This window comes from Acanthopagrus latus, chromosome 19 (genome assembly GCF_904848185.1).
Source record: "Acanthopagrus latus isolate v.2019 chromosome 19, fAcaLat1.1, whole genome shotgun sequence".
Taxonomy (NCBI): Eukaryota; Metazoa; Chordata; class Actinopteri; order Spariformes; family Sparidae; genus Acanthopagrus; species Acanthopagrus latus.
The window spans coordinates 1023305-1045755 of record NC_051057.1 but is presented as its reverse complement, the minus strand read 5'-3'; the positions used below and the strand labels follow the sequence as shown (position 1 = coordinate 1045755).

Here is a 22451-nt window from a genome sequence, read left to right as displayed (position 1 = left end):
AAGATGGTGGTGGTTACAGTAATACTTGCAATGGGGCATATGGCTGTAGGATGTTGTAGTTGAGCTACATAGCTTGTTGGTAAATGTAGCTTGTTAGCTTTTATGCTAACTCTGGTGTTTAGCTTTGTCTTTATGGCTGCTGGTTAGCAAAAGTGTCTTTCAAGTGACCGGGCAGTTATAATGGTTGTTTTTGTTCTGTATGCTCTGAAGTGGTTTAATTGGTATAGAGAAGTAATGTTACTCATGCTTCAGAAAGACATGGCAAAAATGTTGCACCAGGTAATGATTACCTGGTAACTCTGCTACCATGATGTGAGGAATATTGTTTGTTACTCAGAATATCTACCATGACTCGGCATGAGGCACTAGTCATTGTGATTTAGTTGTATTGGTCAGAGAGAGAAAAATCAGGGCTTATGGGCTTTGAAGGCAGAGCTGCAGTGCAGCAGACAGAAAGAAGGAGGGATCTGGGAGCTGTGCTTTTTCAAATTTTCAGGCTAAGTCTACTATTTACTACTTTTCTCGTAACTCCAGACTGCAGCTTTAAGAATTATGGAGACCACTGTGTGCTTGGGGACCTTCAATGCAGCAGACATTTTGTAACCTTCTCTTGGTCTGTGCCTCTACAGAACTCTGCAGACATTTTGACCCCATGGCTTGGTTTTTACTCTGATATGCGTTGTCAGCTATGAAACTTTATATAGACAGGTGTGTGACTTTCCAAATCAAGTCCAATCAATTGAATTTGCCACTGGTGGCCAGTCAAGGTTGACAAAGATGATCAAGATAATTTTTTACTGTGTCGATACATTTGGCTCAGGTAGTTGAACATGTTTTAAATGCAATATATGTGCACCTGCTCAGACTCCCTCTGCCGTACAATACCATGAAATTTGTGCCACCTGGAAATGGAGGTAGAGATCACTGCTTTCTACTCTCCTCAGGCTGTTACCATAGCAACCAATTCATCACAAAGAAATAGATGTTATTTGTGACTACTCCTTCCATATTATTTGGTTTTAATGAATTTAAGTTGGTTTCAGTAGAAATTAGAAGTAGACCATGGGCTTCCATGTATCTACCATACACCACCTTCCAGTAAAAGAAACAGGGTATGTGTTCCCTGCTGCAGAGAAGAAGTTGTTGTTGTGTTTTTTGTGTAGTGGAAATCCTCCTTTTGTGCTAATTCTCCAAAGAATTTTAGACTCAGTGTGTGGAGTCAGAAGTCTTTTATACATGCTGCATGGAGGGAAGGTCCAGAACATTCTCTCCAGTCCTCTAAATGTTACTGCCTTAAATACAACAGAGTGGGGGTCACATACTTTTACGGCATTTGGTAATTACTCCTTCCCAATGATCCCCTGAGGTTTGGGTTGATCATGCAGCAGCATCTCATCTGTTGTTACAGAACACAGACCACAAAACTTGGATAAGGGATTAAGAGCAGAGCACAGAGCAAACATAAGAAAAGATAAACTATATTTATCCCAAAAGGTAATTCAATGAAGTCAGTGAGCAAACGACCTTGGGTCCTTTGAAAGGAGCTATATAAATTAAAGTTGTTGTTGTTGTTGTTGTTGTTGTTGTTATTATTATTATTATTATTATTATTATTATTATTATTATTATTATTGTTATTGTTATTATTATTATTATTATTATTATTATTATTATTATTATTATTATTATTATTATTAGCTCATCTATTTATCAAAGATTTCTACAGTCTGATGGAGTTACATTTACACAGTTTCACTCATATCTGCAGTCCATTCCAATTAAAAATTCAACTGATTCATAAACAGAGTACAACTGCGTTTTTGGAGATGTGAATTAACTATTTGGATTGTAATTGTGATGTTTCAGCGGTGAGTGTGTAACTGTGCACTACTTCACGCGGTCAGCAATTCTTTGCCATCGTCGCATGCCTCCATGAGGATTTCTGCCTCCAGCGGGGAAAAGTAAGCCGTTCTACTTGCCATGGTGAATCAGTGAATCTGTGATCGGTGGCGAGGTCTATTTGAGGGAGCCGTGAGCGCACACTTATCCAGGATTGGTTTCACCTGGCTTGATGAATCCGTGTCTGCTCATCCTGGCTTGGTCTTTGTGCAGCCAATTAAGCCTGGATATTCTTGTTTTGGATTCATTGAGCTCAGCTCAGTCACTTATCCTGGATGTCTTAATCCTAGTTTTGTGCAACAGGCCCCTGCAGGCAGCACACTTGTGGCTCACTGCTTTTTGCATAAACTGGATCATTTTAATGTGACGAGTCCACTGTGACAAGGCCAGTGCTTACAAATGAGTTGGACAGATGTCGACATTTGATGTTACATATACTATATTAAATATGGCCATTTTAACCCAGTGTTAGTCATTTTTTCAGTGTCATTACTATTTATTGTTTAAAGATTTAGCAATACCTATAACAAAACATAGTGAAAAACTCTCAAGGTCCAAAGTTCTAAAAATATCTGAACTCACATAAAAACATACTAATTAAAATTTTAATATTAAACCATTTTAATTAGTATTTTTAAGATTAATGGTTTGTGATGGAGGAAATGGCAGTGAATGTTATAATATTCAAAACTAGACTGTTTTTATTTATTTTTTCAGTTATGTACTTGGCCGTATGTTGTTATAATTCTCAGGAGAGGGTCAGAGTTTCAGTATTGACATCTGTAAACATGGCTCAACAAAACATAAATAAAACATAAAACATCACCTAGGCTGTGAGCACGACCATGTGCCTGAGTCAATGATTTTTATCAGCAGTGGGGCTGTTCACTGGGTTGTTTACCAAAGGCCTGAGCAATGAAATGATGGCGGTATGTACTTGCATTAGACAGCAAACACACTGATCCCTTTGGCCTCTGTCCAGACTGCTGATGGAGAGGAGATTATGAATAAAAAAAAGTTTGGCAGTACTTTTAGTTGCTTGTGAGATTTTCATTATTGTGTTAACATAATTATAACCTATGTGCCTTAATGAAGTGGTTGTATTTAAAGCTTGGGTCAGTACGTTGGAAAAACTGCCAAGCCCAGGCTAGATTTTGAAAGTATCCAGCCAGTGAACCCTGCCTCCTGCACTCAGGCCTCTCTTCAAAGCTCTTCCCCCCAAACATGAACGCGTACTGTCCAACAACTGACTAACGGATTATGAGTCCTGACAAATGGTTAGGAGGAGAGTGTATTGGTGCATAATTTCCCACCACAACATCCAACTACGAGTAACTTCCTGATGTGTAATTGACCTGTAAGCATACACCTATTATTATTATTATTATTATTATTATTATTATTAATAATAATAATAATAATAATAATAATAATAATAATAATAATAATAATAATAATAATATCATCATCATCATCATCATATTGAACATAAACAACCAACATAGCCATAGTACTGATAGCTGTCAAGCTAGCTTTGCCAGTGTTCAGAAATTGTTTTGAACGTGCATTTTGATGTTTTAACTTATTGCTGGTTAGCTAACAACAGTTGGCTTTGGTAATGTTAGATATTGCAAAGCTATTTTCTGTGAGCCTCAGTGATTCACAGTCAAACGTGAATATTATATTGGACTCATGATGATACAGTGTTTTGTATTTTAGAGCCTTCATGACGAGGGCATTGGTGACTTGAGGCCGAGGCAGTCGCGCAAGAGGGAAGGCACCCAGCAGTGTCTGAGGAAGTGGAAGTAGAGGTTATGAATGTGGGAGTGCATAAGGCAGAGGAGCAGATATTCTGGGACAAGAGGAAGTATGTTGAGTAGAGCATCTCCAAGCTGAAAGAATTGCTCATGAGCAGGTATCTAAAGTAGAATATTACTTATGGGTTTATTTTTTCTCCTGTTAAACACTACCTACAACTACTTATTAATGCACAATATACTGACCAGACATCTAACTTGGACACATGTGCCTGAATCGGAATTTTGAACAAGTAGTTTTTCACAATTTGAATTTGGGACATCTGTACAGTTTTGTCTCGGCATGTCTAAATAATTCACCGTTGAAAATGTATATGGAGTACAGTACAGTCAAGCTCTGCTCTGTAAAAATAACGAATTATATTACTCATCTATTGCTTGACAGGCCAGAATTCAAAGACTAACTCTAGATCAATCCCATCAGTTGCTGGAATTCTGCCTGAAAGAAGATATACTGCAGTTGGCCTAAGCAGATGGTTCCTCCACCAGGTCATACTGTAACAGGTCAATCCACTTGGTGTGCTTGCCAAAGGTACAGAGAAATGCCCACAGCTGAAAGGAAGCACTGTGGGCAACATCCTGACTCTGTGTTTCCATGCTGCCACACATGGAAGCCTATATTTTACAGGAGGGTTCTGCACCTTGCCAGATGAATATGGAATGACATTTGTGTTGTGACTGATTTTCCAGACCCAGGGGAGGGCAATTTGAAGATTTGTGACCATTACCCTCATCCACATGGACAGTATAAGGGTTTCCTTCCAGGCAGGATCTAACCTGTGATAACACTGTAAGTGCTAGAACGGCACACTAGATGGATAAACATACAGTGCACAGTTTTTTATTATTTTTTTAATTTTATTTTTGATCCATAGCAAGAAAGTAAAAGATTGTATTTATTTATTGTTATGAATTATTCCTTGTTTTGCATTATGCAGGAATAAAGTCTTGAGAATGATGAATGCCTTTTTTATTTTTTTTTTACACTTTACAGTTCTTACACTTGAGTTGATGCAGTAATAATAACAACTGAATTTGTCATGACTGTTTTATTGATTTATTTGGAAACAGAGTAAAGAGATGACACTACAAGCAGTGTTTCCCACAGAACGTCAGCCTGGGTGCCATAGACCATGCGCACTCGAGACTTCAGCTGACCGAGTCGGCTTACTTCTGGTTTAGCACAGAGTGAACTTGGATGGGGCTAAAATGGAATCGGGTGTCTCGTCTGGACTCTCCAAATTTTAATTCTACTGATTTGCCCATATTCTGCCAGTAAAACTAGTAATTTTTGTTTTGAGGCTTTTAATACAGTTTTACAGTTTTTTGGGAAGAAGTCCCTTGTGCATCACATGATGATGTAATTACACGGCACAACAAAAAACTGGCTTCAAGGCCTGACGCTCTTTGTGGGGGCTTGATCTTAACGAAGAGGACAGCTATTTAGAGGAAGTTACGGTTGAGCCAACTGCATTAAATAGTCCTCCTCTTTGTTAGTTATACTGGTGGACTAAAATTCACACTGCCATCTACTGTATTGAAGTATATAACATCATGCTGTTCACTGACGGATGTGCTGTCTTGAGTGAGTGACCTGTGGGATGTGCAGCTTTAGGAAGAATAGCACAATTATTACACCAGAATTACGCCATTTACAGTCATTTCATAATATGCATTTTAACTTAAGTTTTACCTGTCCTGTGCCATGCCTTTACTTAGCTACTTTAGATCATAATGAACAATTCTGAGGTTCAGAATCTGTAAATAAAAAAAACAAACAAAAAAAACAAAAAAAAAAACTAAAGGTGGTATGTGCACAATTTACACCAGATTGATTTAAATAGATTGTTCACATGAGCACTTTACCACATCATGCTAAAGCTACAATACTGTAAGCCTACTCACCATGCCCTCTGCTGATTTGCATCTGCAGCAGCTCCTCTGTGTGCTTGGAGCAGGGATCCCTGACAGAACCCCATGTTTATGGGGATCATCAGGCCTCCTGGTTGTGCGTCATGGCACCCCCTCAGTAGCAGTAGACACCCTCACCGCAGAATGGCACTCTAGAGATCTGTGATGTAACTGTAGTTCTTGTCCACCTGTACAAACTCCACTTTATTCTGGTAATACAAATCATGGCATAGCAGCACCGGAAACACTGTCAAAGTGGAACAAAAACCTATTGAAACGCAAATACTCGTGGACGACTTTCAGTCAGTGTGCATCAAGAATAATTTAAGTGAGTCTGTGATATGCAACAGAACCCGCAGGATCCACTCCTTCTCTCTGCTCTCCACCAAAAGGCCATGATGAGAGGCACGAAGGGCCCATGCATGTTCTCCCGTCACATGGTGCAGGAGGCCAATTCATATGTCCTGACAAAAAAGTCACGTAAGGTATTGTGAATTCTAAAGACAGCAAGAAATCAAACCAAGTGAGCAAAGATCACAGCTGAGTGTGATAACAAGATACATTTCAATGATTCTTTAGAGTTATCTGCAGTCTTACAGCAATGCCAGAAGTGGTTGCAGATGTTTGTTTTTTTTCCATGGCAGTAGAATGGAGCACCCTTGTTGGAGCCCTGCCTAATCATAGCCAAAAATAAATGAGAATGAGACATGAACTTGATTTATGACAAAATTACAGACGATGCATTTGATTGCAATAAAGACAATTACACCCATATCGATGTTTTTTACATGCAGATCTTGAACTAGCTACATGGATTTTTCTGCCCAAGTTTTTGGACCCATGCCAGATGTCCAGGGTATGATGTAGTCTGCAGTCTTTGTCTAGAGAATAAATACATGAACAAACAGATATTTGCTCTGTACAAATCCAAAACTTTTGTCCAGTCATGATATAAGGTTCCTCAATGACTTCCTCATGGTCTTGGAGATGATTTGTTTTGTTTCACTGTCCATGGTCATATATGTACAATACAGAATCTGGGACTGTCCTATCCGCCCTTCTCCTTTGAAAAGAAAAAAAAAACAGTGCAAAAAGGATGACTAAGCTGAAGCTACAGTTGTATGCCTCTGCATGAACCAATACTGAGCAACCGCAGGTCAGGCTAGAACTTGTATCTTACAATTTCTGCACATTTTTCATCTTTTTATTATCATGTGTCCACCACTGGTAATGCTCCAATATATGGTGTTTACTTTATGTGTGTTTGTTTGTTAGTCATACTCACCCAGGGCCACAATAGGGCCTTATGATCAAAGCTGGCTTATGATTTCGGCTCTCTTCTCATTCAAGAACTCTTTAGTCAGTATCTGATATTTGAAAGTGGGCTGAGAACTCCATTTCCATACAATGTGACCCTGAGGATCCATCTAAAAGAAGACACAGGCGGAGAAAGACAGCACAGGCAATAGCAAGAGTTACTTTAACACATTTGACACATATATACAAATCTGTTCATAAAATATAATGAAGACTGATGCTAAAAACAGTCTCAAACATTGAACAATGGTAGCTGTGCCCCTTGACTTGACGCTGATCTCAAAAGGTCTTGGTGACCGGCATTAAACCTTTGTGCTTGAGTCCTTAGCAGTACACAGGTTTACTGGTAGAACACTATATTCTGCCAGTTGTTATAGACAGACGAGATATATAATGGATGCAGGCTGGCCAGAAACATCATCTTCTACCACAACTTTAGCCGTCTCTGACATATCGGTGGCAGTATGATCTTACTAGCTGTAAGCAGTGTCAGGGACAATGTCCTCCATGCTGATGGTTGGAAGTGTGTCCAAGCAGAATTTTGTCTTTAGTGCCATGAGAGTCTTGAAATGATTAAAAAAAACATTGATGGAAGATTAAAAACAAAACAATAACTTGACTGTAAGCACATCCATACGTTACTGAACTTACCACACACAAATTTTTTATAGTGGGTGATAAGCTGCCGATTGGCTGTCCTTTTTGTGACTAGGTCCGTGAATTTAGACAGAAGGTGGCAAATTGGCGGTCTGTTTTTGGCTGCCAATTTGCCGCCTCGGAGGGTACATTTATTTCCGCCTCCCTTGGTATCTAAATCTGAGACGTCAATGTGCCAGCAATTGCGTTAGATGGGCGGAGGTGTCGATGACCTGCACTGTTGTGCGACCCACAGCCGGGGAGTTTTAAAACCTAGAAACAGCTGATCACAGCAGTCAGTCCATCACTTCATCCGCGGATGTCAAGTTGAGCAACTGGAAAGCCGCTGAGATCCGGGAGATGCTAGCGTCTCCTCGGTCTCTGTAGCTGACTTCGTTGTCTGCTTGTTGTGTAGCAGCAAGTTACGAACAGTCGCTGCTTTCAAATTAAAAGCCCCCCCCTCTAAGAACCCAGTTCTACACTCCAATGGGGTGCAATGTAAAGACAAATTTGTTGTCACTGTTCACTGCCTAACTTTGTGCTTCATGTCATGTCACATGTTTACACCTACCCCAGTGGTGGCCAAGTGGCAACTTTTGGAAAAGGAGGGATATTACACCTCCGTTTTAGAAAGACAAGGTGGCAGATTGCCGCCCTTACCTTGGAGCAAATGTAATGTCTTTTCTATCTAAAAAGAGCTAATGACACAGGCTGCATTTCCATATCAGGATGCCATGTTTCATCTTCCCAGTCAAAACTAGGGAAGAAGGAATAAATTCAGAATATTATTCACATAATGAAATAATATTTCCATACAAACAAAATGTCATTGAATTCATTGGCGTAAATGTAAACATTTAGATCTAGTGAGGCCATACTAAATACACATTAACAAAACAGAAGAGATGTTGCATAACTGTGTGTCACTAGTGATGCAGGTACAAAGATTGTCGATCAAAATTGTCCTTGGGGACCAATTTGATCAACACAATACTATTGTCATATCTTGCCTCCAATTACTGTCCAATTAAAGGACTGGCTCCTTTGCACCGCTGTTGTTCAACTACTCAAGTCCTGCGACTGAAAAGTCATCATTCCTGGAAAAAAATAATTATAGAAAACTCGATAAGGATGGTTGCCAGTCCTTTATATATTGCATCCCTGCTAAGGAGCACATTCATGGATATAGATCAAACCAACTTGATATTAAAGAAGAAATGTATGTCTGAGATTTAGCCACTGGAGTTGCATATTCCATGATTAACAGTTGTCTGATCCATGTTGGTAGCAGCATTAAGTTACACTCTCCTTTTGGAGAGATTGTGGAAAGAGCAGGGCATGGATCTGCTCTGGAGTAACTCTTCAAAGGTGTGGATGTAACTCTTGTAACTAAAGAACACAGGAATAGGATACATTACACACATTTGTAAAACTTCCAGTTCAAAGTCTATATTATTGAACTTCACATGAATACCATCTAAACACATCTGCTTATAACTACAATGCAAACTATATTCACAGATATATGCTATCTTCCCATGACTTCTGAACATTGGACTTGGCCTTTCACACATGTAGTACAAAAGAGTAAGTCCGCCTCTCACATATAGTTCTTCTGCCCACAGCAGAGGGTAGCAGTGCATGTGGGAACAATATGCTGTATCGATTAGATTCAGAGTATGTCTAAACCATGGCCTGCATGTGAATGGTAACGTTACATGTAAATTTGTTTCATATGGCAGTAGTCCACTATTTTAGCTAGCTAGCTTGCTAATGTTAGCAACAAACTGCTAGTGTTAGTGTTGGGCCGTACATACAACAGCACCTTAACTCCCTGAAGTTGAGGGATATGCTCGCATGTCCAAATAACATGACTGATTTCAGATGACATAGTAGCAAGTATACCAGTTTGTAAATTGTGTTGATAGGGCAAGTAAAACCAGACTTATGATAAAGGATTTACGCCATGCTTTTTCCTGAATATTGTCGTCACATTTGGGATGCTTTTGGTACAGTAAGAAACAGTAAATTGGGCTATTCTAAGGAAGGTGCTTGCAAGAAGAAAAAAAAAAGTGAAAGTGAGACAGTGTTGGCGTTTTGAGATTTGTGACATTTAGTGTGTTAGGAGTGAATAGTTAGTGTGGAGTGTAGTGTGTTTAGTGTGTACTGTGGTGTGTTTGGTGTGTAGTGTGGTGTGTTTAGTGTGTACTGTGGTGTGTTGTGTAGTAATTTTCTTGTTTTGTGTGTCAAATCAATGTGATGTAATTTTCAAAAACTTTTAAGTTTGGCAAACAACAATTAATATTTGCATTTTAAATTATAAAAATGGTTTGTTAAACATGTTTGTGGTTTTCAAAGTAAAGAATCTAACTTTTCCTTCTCAGATTTCATGTTTTTTGTGTGATTTTAGGTCTAATGCATTTTTGTCAGTTTTAGTCTAGTTATTGTTGTGTAAAAGAGAGGGAATGGACTAATTGGGGATTAATTCAGTCCAAATTTTACTGAGCATTTTTAGGATATTAAAGTGTTAACCCCCACACCATCTGGATGGATCTGCAAATTGAAAATGTGCCCACAGGACCCAGATGGCTCCCAGATTTCGTAATCAAATATAAACTGGGTGTGTCACTGTTGAAAATCCTTATTTTGAAAGTAGTGGCAGTACGTCTTCTAAAATGATGATTATTAGCTCCTCAAAATGGAAGCAAGAATTATAATATTACTATAGTGTGTAATATATTCCATACATATCTAAATGAATTGTTATTTCTCACTAAAAATATATTAATACTGTAGGACTGAACAATTAATACAGTCTACAGTGTCTAATTTTTAAGATGACTATTCTGTAGAGTTTTCACTACTTTTGGGTTGGGCAATATATCAATGTTGTATCATTATGGTGATATGAGGCAATATATCATGTTGGATTTGGGATGTTGTTAAATTGTGATATGTCTAAGTGTTGTTATTTCACTGCTGTGGCAAGAGGGGTTATGTTTTCGGGTTGTCCGTCCGTTCATCCCTGCCATTCTCGTGAATGTGATACTTTAAGGACAGTTTGAGGGAATTTCTTCAAATTACATACAAATGTTAAATTGGAGACATTGATGAACTAATTAGACTTTGGTGGCCAAAGGTCAAGGTAATTGTGACCTCATGGCGCCATGTTCCCATAAACCCAGCATACAGAAACACATGGTAAAATATTAATTTCTTTAAATTTAATGAAATTGTCCACTATTTACTCCCCGAGATGCAAGAAGTAAGCAAAAATATATATTTTACTGCGGAAAATTACAAAAATAATAGTAACGCACAGTGACTTGAATAAATAACTTTAATCTGATCACTGGTTTGGAAATATTAATGCGTTAGATTACTCATTACTGAAAAAACATGTTACTAAGTAACGTTTCCGGCAACACTGATTGTGTAGCTTAAGTGCAACATGGAGCTTGAAGATGTAAAGAAAAAAAACAAAAACAGGAGAGTTAACTTTGACCTTTGGAGGTAAAAAACATTTTAAAGATGTCAGGGGAAGCGACGACATTATGTGTCGGCTTTGTGGAGTGCATTAAGTGCGGCACTTGTTACATCTCTCTATAATAGCAAGGAATCTCTGTCTGTCTGTCTGTCTGTCTGTGTGTGTTTGCCTCAGATATCTCTGCGGATCAGGATCAGACTGACCTGAGAGTTTCCACATGGCTGCTGCGTGGTTCAAGGGTGTGCAACGTTGCATTTGTTTGGACTACAATGATACCGTTAATAAGTTATTTCATAAATGCTTTACAAATTCCACTAGCATTGCTAACCATAGCCACCATGGTCACGTGCGCACCAGAGCGTCAGACTGGACCCTTTTCAATGTTGCACTTCTAAACAGGCATGGTGCGACTGCGAGGCGTGGTGAGGGTAAACGGTAGTGCTCTGGTGTTACATTATGGTGAAGATGGCTAGGATAGACATTGCAGTTCATTACTTCATCCGCGGACGTCAAGATGAGCAACTGGAAAGCCGCTGAGATCCAGGAGATGCTAGTGTCTCCTCGGTCTCTGTAGCTGTCAGCTTATTGTTGTAGTGGCAAGCTACTAACGGCCGCTGCTTTCAAATAAAAAGCCCCCCGCTAGGTACCCAGTTCTAAACTCCAATGGGGTGCAATGTAATGCTCCTATTTTGAAGACAATTCCCACCTGCTTCCTGTTAGCTGTCTCTTGCTTGTGGCAGCTAACACGAGGCACTCCGCCGCATGCTTCCTTTGATAGAGGAGGTTTAACATCAGCGTGTGTTTGACTGAGGAGCCGAGAATATGAGCAACGGGTCTATAATTAAGTGAATTTATCAAGTGTGGCCACATTTCTTCCGATGCATATGTTGTGCATCACTGCTCACGCCAAACTTTGTGCTTCATGTCACAACACATGTTTATACCTACCCCAGTGGTGTCTTTTTGGGAAAGAGGGAATATTAAACCTCCCTTTTTGATAAACAAGGTGGCAGATGGCCACCTTTACCTTGCAGCAAATGTGCCACCTTTTCAATCTAAAAGGGGCTAGTAATTCCTCTCTCACCCAGTAGAAAATGCTGTGAACACCTGATTATGCATGAAAAAAAAATACCATCATATACTGTGAAACCATTAGAATTTTGAAAAATACCTTGATATACATTTTTGGTCATACCGCCCAGCACTATTGCTATGATCAATGATGGTCAAGCCCTTATATACCTGTCAAAGCAAACTGCAAAGAATGTCACTTGACTACTAGTCGGATACCTGATTTCTTTTTGGCCAACTTGAAGCTTGTAAACCTGTTTGTTTAGAAGTGGTTCAGTGAATTATCCATATATGGGGATGATAGTGCCCACTTTAAGACCATCTTTCAAAGACTTTAATGGTTATGCGCACTGTTGTTCACACATTAAAAGTGACAGGGTTTGGAGAACTTATGTTTGCTGTGGACATCACTGTGGGCTAACAGTAGCATCATCTCATTTGTTCAGAACACATCCCTGGCAGATGGGAGTCCCATGCCCAACTCTCCTAGCTCCATGGTTAACCAGTACAGACTGGAGGAGGATGAGGAGGAGCAGCTGGATGCCAACACCAAAGACCTCTTCATCGACGTTGATAACCCAGAGAGCCATGTCACTGCCATTGAAACCTTCATCATGTACAGAGTCGTGACCAAGGTGAGGATATCATATTTTACATTTCTGTATGCAGAGTAGAAAACTAGTGCAAACTGGCCAATAATTCTCAGAATACTGCATACTGAATTATTCCTCTAGGCCTAAGAGTAAAAGCATTTTATAATCTGTCATATTTCGGGAAAATATCTAGCTCTGCTGATATTTTGGAGAGCTGTGCAAAGTAGTCCTAATCTGTTAGGGTTAGGGTTACATCATACTATAACACACATTGCTCCCTACCCACTCTACAATGGGTGATTAAAACTGCCCAGAAGATCATAGGTCACTATCTACTGAGCATCAGTGACATCAGTGAAATAAGTAGTAATAATGCAAATAGCTAAGAATGGGCCCGAGCAGTCCACGTGTGTCAGGGCTTGGTGCCATCGGGGCATGGTGCCGTCGGTGCATGCTGCTGTTGGGGCTTATTCATGCAGAACCTTCCGCTGAGGAAGTCGTTCCTTTATAATTTGGTGTCCTCCTTCTTCTGGTATTAAATAATGTTTGCTGAAGTCAGAAGAACTCCCTGCAATCTACATAAAGAATAAATAATGAGAGGACTGCTCTGTGTAACCCTACAGACTCTGAAAGAGGTTTGTATCCATTTGCAAGGCAGCACTGCCCTCTGGTGGAGAAAGCCTGAATATACAATCACAAGTGAAGACGCTGAAGCTTTTCTTTTGTCATTTAGCAATAAAAGCGCGACCTGTTGGCCAATTTTGAATTTTGCACAAAGCCTCATCATCCTATGCCAAAAGGCTTTTGTGTTGATAATAACACCACCTGCTGGTCATTTTTGGTGCATGAGTTACAGGGGCCAGTCTATACCACCCCTATAAATTTCACTGACATAAGTGTTATGGTGTGGGCACAGTGCCAAATATAAAATTAGACTGCCACCAGAGTGCCACCTAGTGGCGGATCAGTGATACCTTCATCAGAGGGAGGAGGGCATTGACAATAATTGAACCAAGTTTTATCTTAATCCGACCAACTGATGTGGAGATATAAAATACTTCAATTTAAAGAGTGCCACCTTGTGGTCATCAGTCAATTTTGCACAGAGCCTTAGGGGCTCATGGGGAAGTAGTAAACTGAGTTTCATGTCATTTGGACAGACCAAAATGGAGGTATGCAACACTTACTGTTTTGAGCAACATGTACACAATGTTGTTATTTAATAACTTGAGAATTAATTGGAATATCAAAATCCTTTGGATTATTTTTGTCATGAGTATCCACTGATGCTGTGTGCAAAGTTTGGTGCATATCAGGGAAATTGCCTGAGAGGAATTTGAAAAAATAGGTTTGGCAAATTTGCGGAAAAAAACAGAGGTGAGAATGGGCGTGGCCTATATCATAGCAGATACATCACAATTCAGGGAATGCATGGATATAATGTTTTTGAATGTGTAATAAAAATTTCAAGCCAAAATGCACTTTCCTTGAATATAGCGCCACCTAGTGGTGAAAATTCAGGACGACCATACATTATGAAATGTTGAAACCTGCTTGGGCCCTAATGATCTCTGTACAGAGCCTAAAAAACACTGAAAGACAGCCCTTTTTTGTAGAATGAGGAATGAATTAATCTTGCGCCTTTTAATATAGCCAAGAGAAGGTTCTCATCTTTAGTTGAGGATCTTTTGATTCAAACCTCATGTGGGGCTGGCTGTGGCTAAGGAGGTGGAACAGTCGTCCACCAACTGGAGGGTCGGTGATCCAATCCCCAAGCCTCCTCTTCAGTATACATGACATAATGTCCTTCCAACGATGTGTGAGTGTGTTATGAATGGTTATCGCTCCTGATAGGCAGTTGGCGTTTTGCATGGTAGCCTCTGTCACCAGTAAAGCCTCTGCCATTAGAGAAGCCAAATCTATAGTCTATTTAAAATGTACCATGTTGTTAGGTGAAGCAACAGATTGAATTGGAATGATTTGCAACTACTCTCTCCAGACCACACGGAGCGAATTTGACTCCAGTGAGTATGAAGTTCGGAGGCGCTACCAGGACTTTCTGTGGCTCCGAAGCAGACTGGAAGACAACCACCCAACACTAATTGTCCATGTATGTATTAGCTCACGGCATCAGTTGCTTAACACACCTGTGCTGCAGCCACGTGGACCAGTTTTTGGATGATTACCACGTCAGATGTCACACACAATAAACATTCATTCATTTTCACACTGTATGTTTGATATCTTCTGAGTATTTAAGACAGGTTAAAACAACTTATCTGAATTGAAATACATTTATTATACAATATATTCACATAAATGTTTGAAATTGTCTTTTAATTTTAAGGTCATGATTTGTATCAATAAACAAATTTGAATTAGTGAGGCATCTGCTGGAGGTCTGTATTTGTAAAGATAAACAGATCATTGGTTTTAAGCTCTGACAAACTTATGAAAATTTAAAAAGAAGTTGCAGAAAAGTTGTGGAAAACTTCACTGATCTGGTCAGAACATACAATAAATGAAAACATGTGTTTAGGGAGGATTAAGGTCATTAATAGCTTTATAAACAAGAACAATTCTATTCTAAAAGATGAGGGTAGTTCTGCAATGTATTCAGCAGTTGGGCAATATAATCCATTATCCCTCACCATCTTTCTTGGTTAAGGTCTGACTTTGGCAATGTTCCCAAGATGAAAACGGGATGTTTAATGAATTTGTTCAAATGGTATGATGTAAAGAAGAATATTCAGGACTTTGACCTAATGTGCCGAGTCATATCACTGCTATGTTATTTTTTATTTCGGTAATTTTTATATCATCAAAGAGTTATATTATGTCTCTCTAACTATGCTGTTTGGAGTGAAAAGGGGGCTTTGATAGTTATGTAGTATTTACCTCACTACCAAAAAGTTGGTAGCTTTCAAACCTGTTGGTGGTTGTTGGCTTTGTCAGCAGGACTCTTGACTAGACTGATAACTACAGTTGCAATCAACATTATTCAACCCCCACTGCATATTAGGTTTATTGGCAAAATGTAACATTTTTCGGGTGTTTGCAATAAACAACTCACACAAGAACAGTTTTAATGGTTAAATAGAATAGAAGGATTTCATCCACATTCAAAACTAAATCCTACTTTCAAAGCTTACAGTCTCAAAAATATTCAACCCCCTGAATAGAATTCCCCATAACAGTATACATTTGCAAACCAGGTGTGGTGCAAGCACACCTGATTTGCAACCAATCAAGGGCTTCATTAGTTGTATCAGGTGTGCTTGAGATAGAACAAATTGCCTGGATTGTTGACGGTGACATTTCATTGCATGTTAGAATTAAGTCAAGAGAATTGTCTAGAATGTTCAGAGAAGAGATCATTGCCTTGCACAAACAAGGAAAAAGATACTAAGCGCAAAGGCACTGAATGTTCCTAGAGATACAGTCGGAAGCGTAGTTTGCAAGTTGAAAGTTAAAGTAATAGTGGCTACACTACCTGGACGTGGCAGAAAGAGGAGGCTATCAGTGGCTGCCACGAGAGTCCTGAGGAGGCAGGTGGTTAAAAACCCTCGACTGTCTGCAAAACACCTGCAGCAAGACTTAGTGGCAGCAGGGACTGAGGTTTCAGTTTCCTCAGTAAGGCACATACTAAATGCTGAAGGGCTCCTTGCCCAAACTCCTAGACGTGCACCACTACTGATCCAAAGCACAAGAAAAGTCAACTCCAGTTTGCTAAAAATTATATATATAAGCCAATAAGGTTTTGGGATTCTTCTCTGTTGAGCGATGAAACAAAGCTGGAACTTTTTGGGCCAATGGATCAGCGGTATGTCTGAAAGAGGAAGAACGAAGCATACGCTGAAAAGAACACCCTGCCTACAGTGAAGCATGGTGGTGGCTCAGTGATGCTCTGGGACTGCTTCGCTTCCTCTGGCACTGGAAACCTGCATCGTGTGGAGGGCAAGATGGATTCAATCAAGTATCAGGAAATCCTGGGAGAAAATGTCATGCCCTCTTTGAGGAAGCTGAAGCTTGGGTGTTATTGGACCTTCCAACAGGACAATGATCCCAAGCATACCTCAAAATCCACCGAGGCTTGGTTTCAGAAGAAGTCTTTGAAGATACTAGAGTGGCCATCACAGTCGCCTGATTAGACCCCTATTGAAAATCTCTGGTGGGATTTGAAAAAGGCGGTTGCGGCACGCAAACCCAAGATTTTTTGTGAACTGAAGGCCTTTGCCCATGAGGAACGGACTAAGATTGCTCAGGACCACTGCCAGAAGCATCACATTTGCAGCAGGTCATAACAGCAAAAAGGAAAGGTGCTCTACTAAGTACTGAAGATGCTTGTCATGAAGGGGTTGAATAATTTTGATACTACAGTGTTCATTAAAAATGACATATTGTTGAATTTGAAGAAACCATTTGTAATATTAGTTGTGTTGAGCTATTTAAATTGTTCTTGTTTGATTTATTTTCTGCAAACAGCTGCTAATTTGTACACTTTGGCAATAAACCTTCCATGTGTCCTCAGCCTCTCCCAGAGAAGTTTGTTATGAAAGGCATGGTGGAGCGCTTCAACGATGACTTCATTGAGACCAGGAGGAAAGCTCTGCACCGCTTCCTCAACAAGATATCGGCACATCCCATATTGTCCTACAGTCAGCACTTAAAAGTCTTCCTCACAGCACAGGTCTCTCTCCATCTCTCTCACACTCACACTTACACTCACACTTACACTCACACTTGCACACACACACACACACACACACACACACACACACACACACACACACACACACACACACACACACACACACACACTCACACACTTCACTCTTTAATGCTTACACTGTTTAATGAAGCTTGAAGCTGGACTTTTGAGAAGGTGTTGTTTTTCTGCTAAGCTACAGGTGTGTTAGCTATTTAATGTCATGAAGCCCAATAGTTGCTGCTCATCACAGATTTATTCAGATTTATTCCCCAATCAGACACATTGATATACTTATTTATGATCTAAAATCATGTTGTATGCAATACAGTTAGATCAGTATAAACGTATAACAAAACCTTTATTGACTGTGGCAGGAGTTGTCATCTCACAGGAAACAGGGTCCAGGCTTCCTAAGCAGGATGGGGGAGACGGTGAGAGCGGTAGCCAACTCGGTACGAGGCCTGAGGAGCCGGCCAGAGGAGTTCACACAGATGCAGGAGTATGTGGAGGACTTCAGTAACAAGATCTGCTCTGTGGACAAAGTCACCCAGAGGATCATCAAGGAGCAGAGAGGTACCCTGAACCATACCATTATTCCTAGTTTCAGGCAACTATACATGAATACTCATAGTTTATAATAATAACCTCTGACTAATGAAAACATGTTGTTCATGTTTCCTTTTTTTTTTGTCTGTGCTTTCAGAATATGTGGATGAGTTGAAGCAGTACAGCCCCACCTACACCCAGTGGGCGGGGTCAGAGGAGGAGCTGGCGGAGTCACTGAACGGTGTTGCCAGCTGTGTCGAGCGGTGCAGTAAGGAAACAGAAGAGCAGATCTACCATCTGTCTGAAGTCCTTGTACCCACCCTGCATGAGTACGTCTTGTGTGCCGAGACCCTCAAGGTGAGCCCAGACCAGACTGCTATATCTGACCTCCTCTTCATGACTGACAGTAGGAGGAGGCATCTCTGCTCGTCCATATATTAAACTCGGGCCGGTTTCAGAAAGCAGGTTTAATCAACTCTGTGTATGTTGGTGAGAGGTGACCAGGTAGCCTGGCTGAATTGCAGTCCTCTGTTCAATTATGCTCCACCGCCATGTTTAACTCACCCATATTTTCTCACATTCTCTATAATAACTTGAAACAACAATAACTACAAAAGTGATAAAAGGCTAGTGGGTGAATTAAAAAAAAATGGAGCATGGAGTAAGAAATAAATATGTATAAAGCTAAGAGTCAGGTCATAAGAACTACATGACATAAAATAAATAACATAAAAATAAATAGAAAATAAAAAAAGCTAAATGACGAGGCACCCTAATGAAAAGTCAGGCTAAAAAGATATTTCTTTAGATGTTGTTTAAAAATCTCAACAGAGGTGGAGTCCCTCAGATCCAGAGGCAGACTGTTCCAGAGACGAGGGCCATAGTGTCTGAAAGCTGACTCCCTATATGTTTTCCCAGAGGTCTTGGGGACAACCAAGAGGCCAGCTGCTGAGGATCTGAGGAACCTGCTGGGTGCATGTCTATGAAGCATGTCAGAAAGATAAGATGGTGCCAGGCCATTTAGTGATTTGAAAAATAGTAAAAGGATCTTAAAATCAATTCTAAGTCTAATGGGCAACCAGTGCAGCAACTTTGAAACAGGTGTTATATGTGTTCTCTGTCTAGTCTTCATCAGAACTAGGGCTGCTGTGTTTTGATGTAATTGTAAGTGGAATTGCTTTTTTAGGAAGACCCGACAAGAGTGCATTACAATAGTCCAGCCTAGAGGTTATAAAAGCATGCATCAGTAGCCTTTTTTACACAGCGTCTCTGCATTATCGCCAGAGTGGTGGTTTGCCAATTCTCTGCTGATGGTGATACACACAGAGCAAAGCATCTTCGCCGTACCGCTGTGTAATTCGCACAGAAAGCTGGCGCTGCAGCTCCTAAAGAGGCGTGATGGTGCACGCCATGTTGATGACGTTGGTGTTTCCCAGATGTCCCCCTGTCTAAATCCGTGGACAGTTTATAATCATATGGATGATGTTATAATGTGTAGTGATTGAGATCCTGACCCACCAAACATCCTGGAAGGTGACAAAGTTATGTTTTTCGCGCTAAATTACATAATTACATAATCATCATCAGTAAACTGGAAGCTGTCCGACTCCTTCACTTGCAGGGATGGAGGCTGTTTTCTGGGGGAAGTTCCCTGAAATCTCAGTCCGGAGGGCTGATGGTCGCGGTGATTTATTTTCATCATAAACACTTGGTGAGTTAAAGTTTTTGGCCAGTGACAGACGCCGTTTTTCAGGCAGAAATGTGATGAAGAGTCGGTAGGACAGGCGGGAGGATGGACAGGAGGACGGAGGCCTCTCCACGTACAGCTGTGGTATTTGTTTTCCTCATATAAGTTGCCAAAGACAGATCAGTTACTATGTTACTTTTGTACGGTCCTGTAATGTTGCTTTGTGGGACGTTCTTCTGTATTTAGTTGAGTGAGGGACCTGAGCCGTTATCAGACTAATCAGACCGACACGCCCCTGCTCCCACCTCTGGATTATCTGTTCACACTGGGGCAGTTCACCAATAATGCAGCCCTGATACTATCTTCAGAGGTGGATCAGCGCCAGCGCGAAATTTCCCCCATCTTTGCATCTGAAACTTTCACTCAGATTGGCACAGGATTTGGCAGCATGTATAAATAGAAAATGACTGGGCCTAGAATGGAGCCTTGTCGGACTCCCAGTTTTTCGTGGTTGACTGTGTCAAAGGCTGCACTGAGGTCAAGGAGAACCAGAACTGAAAGGTTATTTAAGTCATTGTTTGTTCTTATGTTGTTTACTACTTTGACCGGTGCAGTCTCTGTGCTATGTTGGACTCTAAATCCCAACTGAAACGAAAGATGTAAAATGTTGTAATTTTTTTCAAAAAGTATGTAATTGATTAAAAATGAGGTTTGATATGGGTTGGTAATTATTAAAGTCTGAGGAATCCAGTTTTTGAGAATGGGTCTAACCATGGCAGGATTTAAAGCAAGGAAAGTACCCTGAGGTGAGAATTGAGTGGTTTATAGTCATTAATAGTGCCTCAGATGACAATTAAGAACAGTTAAAAATAAAACAGTTTAAATATATAGCCACAAGTGTCAATCTGCGGGTTCTAACCTCTTTTGCCCCAAACCGGCCACCCTGACCCTCATCCCCCACAGTTGATGACATCAGCCACTGTGTTCCTCAAAGATCAAAACATAACCATGATAAGCCCCAGATTTCTCTAAATTGTTTTTTCAGCTACATGCTAATGGCATTTATAGCACCCCCTATAGGTTGAGCTCAACATGCTTCGGTAGGCCAATTCCCAGTCCTGTTGTTGGCCTACCCACCAGGTTTTGTGATGACAGGGCAAAGGGTGTGGGAGTTGTGGCCAATCAATTCTAAGCCACGCCCATTGCGAAAATACATTGGTCCGTGGCGGCCATGTTTTTTTACCAATCTGGCTCATTTATAGTAGAAATGTTTCTTTTCATCCCCCGAAGCCGTATACCATATAAATGTGGTGTAGATAGAGTCAATCTTTCAAAAGTTCTATTCATTTTACTGTTTTTCACATTATGCTAATTAGCAAAAACTTCATAGGCAGAGCGTCATGATCCAAGAGGCTTTTTGTAGAGCACATGGAACTGGACATGTGTGTCAAATTTCAAGTCAGTCAGACTTATGGTGTGAGGGGCGTGGCCTTCCCAAAAACGCATTTTAAATAAATTATTTATTTTAATAAAAGTTGATGCACATCAATTCCAATCATTGGGCTTTCAAGTTTCTGGCCCATTCTACCTCACGGGAATTTGAGCTCAAGCGGCAGATAATAATAATAATAATAATAATAATAATAATAATAATAATAATAATAATAGTAATAATGATAATAAACCGGCACAATTTCAGAAGGGTTCTACCGGGCTAGAACCCTTCAGAAATTGTGCAATTAGCAATTAGAATCACACTTAAAAACATACACTTCTTGATTATTGTGGGAAAGCAAGTTTTAATTAATGTAAGTCTTTGCTGGTTTGTCTCAGGCTGTGATGAGACGGAGGGACAACATCCAGGCTGAGTTCGAAGCCAAGAGCGAAGCACTGGCATCCAGAAAAGCTGACCAAGATGCAGTAAGTGCAATTTTACATCCACACACACTGACCGGAAACCAGGCACCTACCATCCTCCCTCCCCGCATCTTTCTGAGCCAACTGATGTGTTTGTGTGTCCTCCAGTCATCTTGCCCTAGATTAGCTTTAATAAAGTGAAGCACAGAGAGGGGCCTCTCCAACAGGGCCATCCTCAGCTCATATTGGGGGGGGGAAGGAACTTCCTGGGAGTATTATCCAGATATCCAGACTTGTCAGTTGGAAGTCAGTCCTCAGCTCAGTGGGAGTAAGAGCTGTCAATATTATTTCACACTGTAAGCCCAGCAGCTAATCACAGCGTAATGAAAATTCCCATATCCTCTTTATATGATGACTGGCTTCTAAATGTCTGGAGACAAAGGATTAAGGAGGAAAGTTCGTAAAGGACAAAGCTATTTTTAGCTAGTGTGTGTGTGTGTGTGTGAGTGTGTGTGTGTGTGTGTGCATGTGCACAGCTGTGCATCCCCCTCACCCCACTGATATCAGAATCCATCTGTGAGATTTTAATGAAGAAGCAGGACTGAGTTTTTACCCCCACAGTATTGTATCCCTGCTCTAACTGGCTTTGTGTGTGAGAACGGAGAGACTTTAATTTAGTCCTTCAGCTTTTAATGCATTTCAGTCTGTTTTTGCCTTTAACAGATCTGAACTAATGAGAAGGGAAATGTCAAATAAAAGCCTTTGTGACTGCTTCCAACAATGTGCCACACATTTGAGTTTAATGAGAGCCCAGGAAACACACCAGCTTTCATTCAGCTTTTATCTGAAGAACCTCCCTTTGAATGTATTAATCCACTTCTTATCTGGAGAAAATATTGATTTTTAAGAAGTTGACATT

The 22451-nt window shown here is 40.3% G+C and overlaps 1 protein-coding gene across 3 annotated transcripts in view; it reads left to right on the top strand.

Annotated features, from left to right (window-relative positions):
- Positions 1-22451, top strand: part of snx7 (sorting nexin 7) — a 67266-nt gene that overhangs the window by 10351 nt on the left and 34464 nt on the right. For 2 of the 3 annotated variants that reach the window (XM_037079443.1, XM_037079441.1), the window contains exons 2-7: positions 12585-12773; positions 14731-14841; positions 17263-17421; positions 17817-18015; positions 18146-18345; positions 21509-21595. In XM_037079443.1, coding sequence (XP_036935338.1) covers positions 12585-12773; positions 14731-14841; positions 17263-17421; positions 17817-18015; positions 18146-18345; positions 21509-21595 — 945 coding nt within the window. Of the gene's footprint in view, positions 1-4406; positions 4507-12584; positions 12774-14730; positions 14842-17262; positions 17422-17816; positions 18016-18145; positions 18346-21508; positions 21596-22451 lie in introns of all 3 variants that reach the window. The other variant, XM_037079442.1, reaches the window with a different exon arrangement.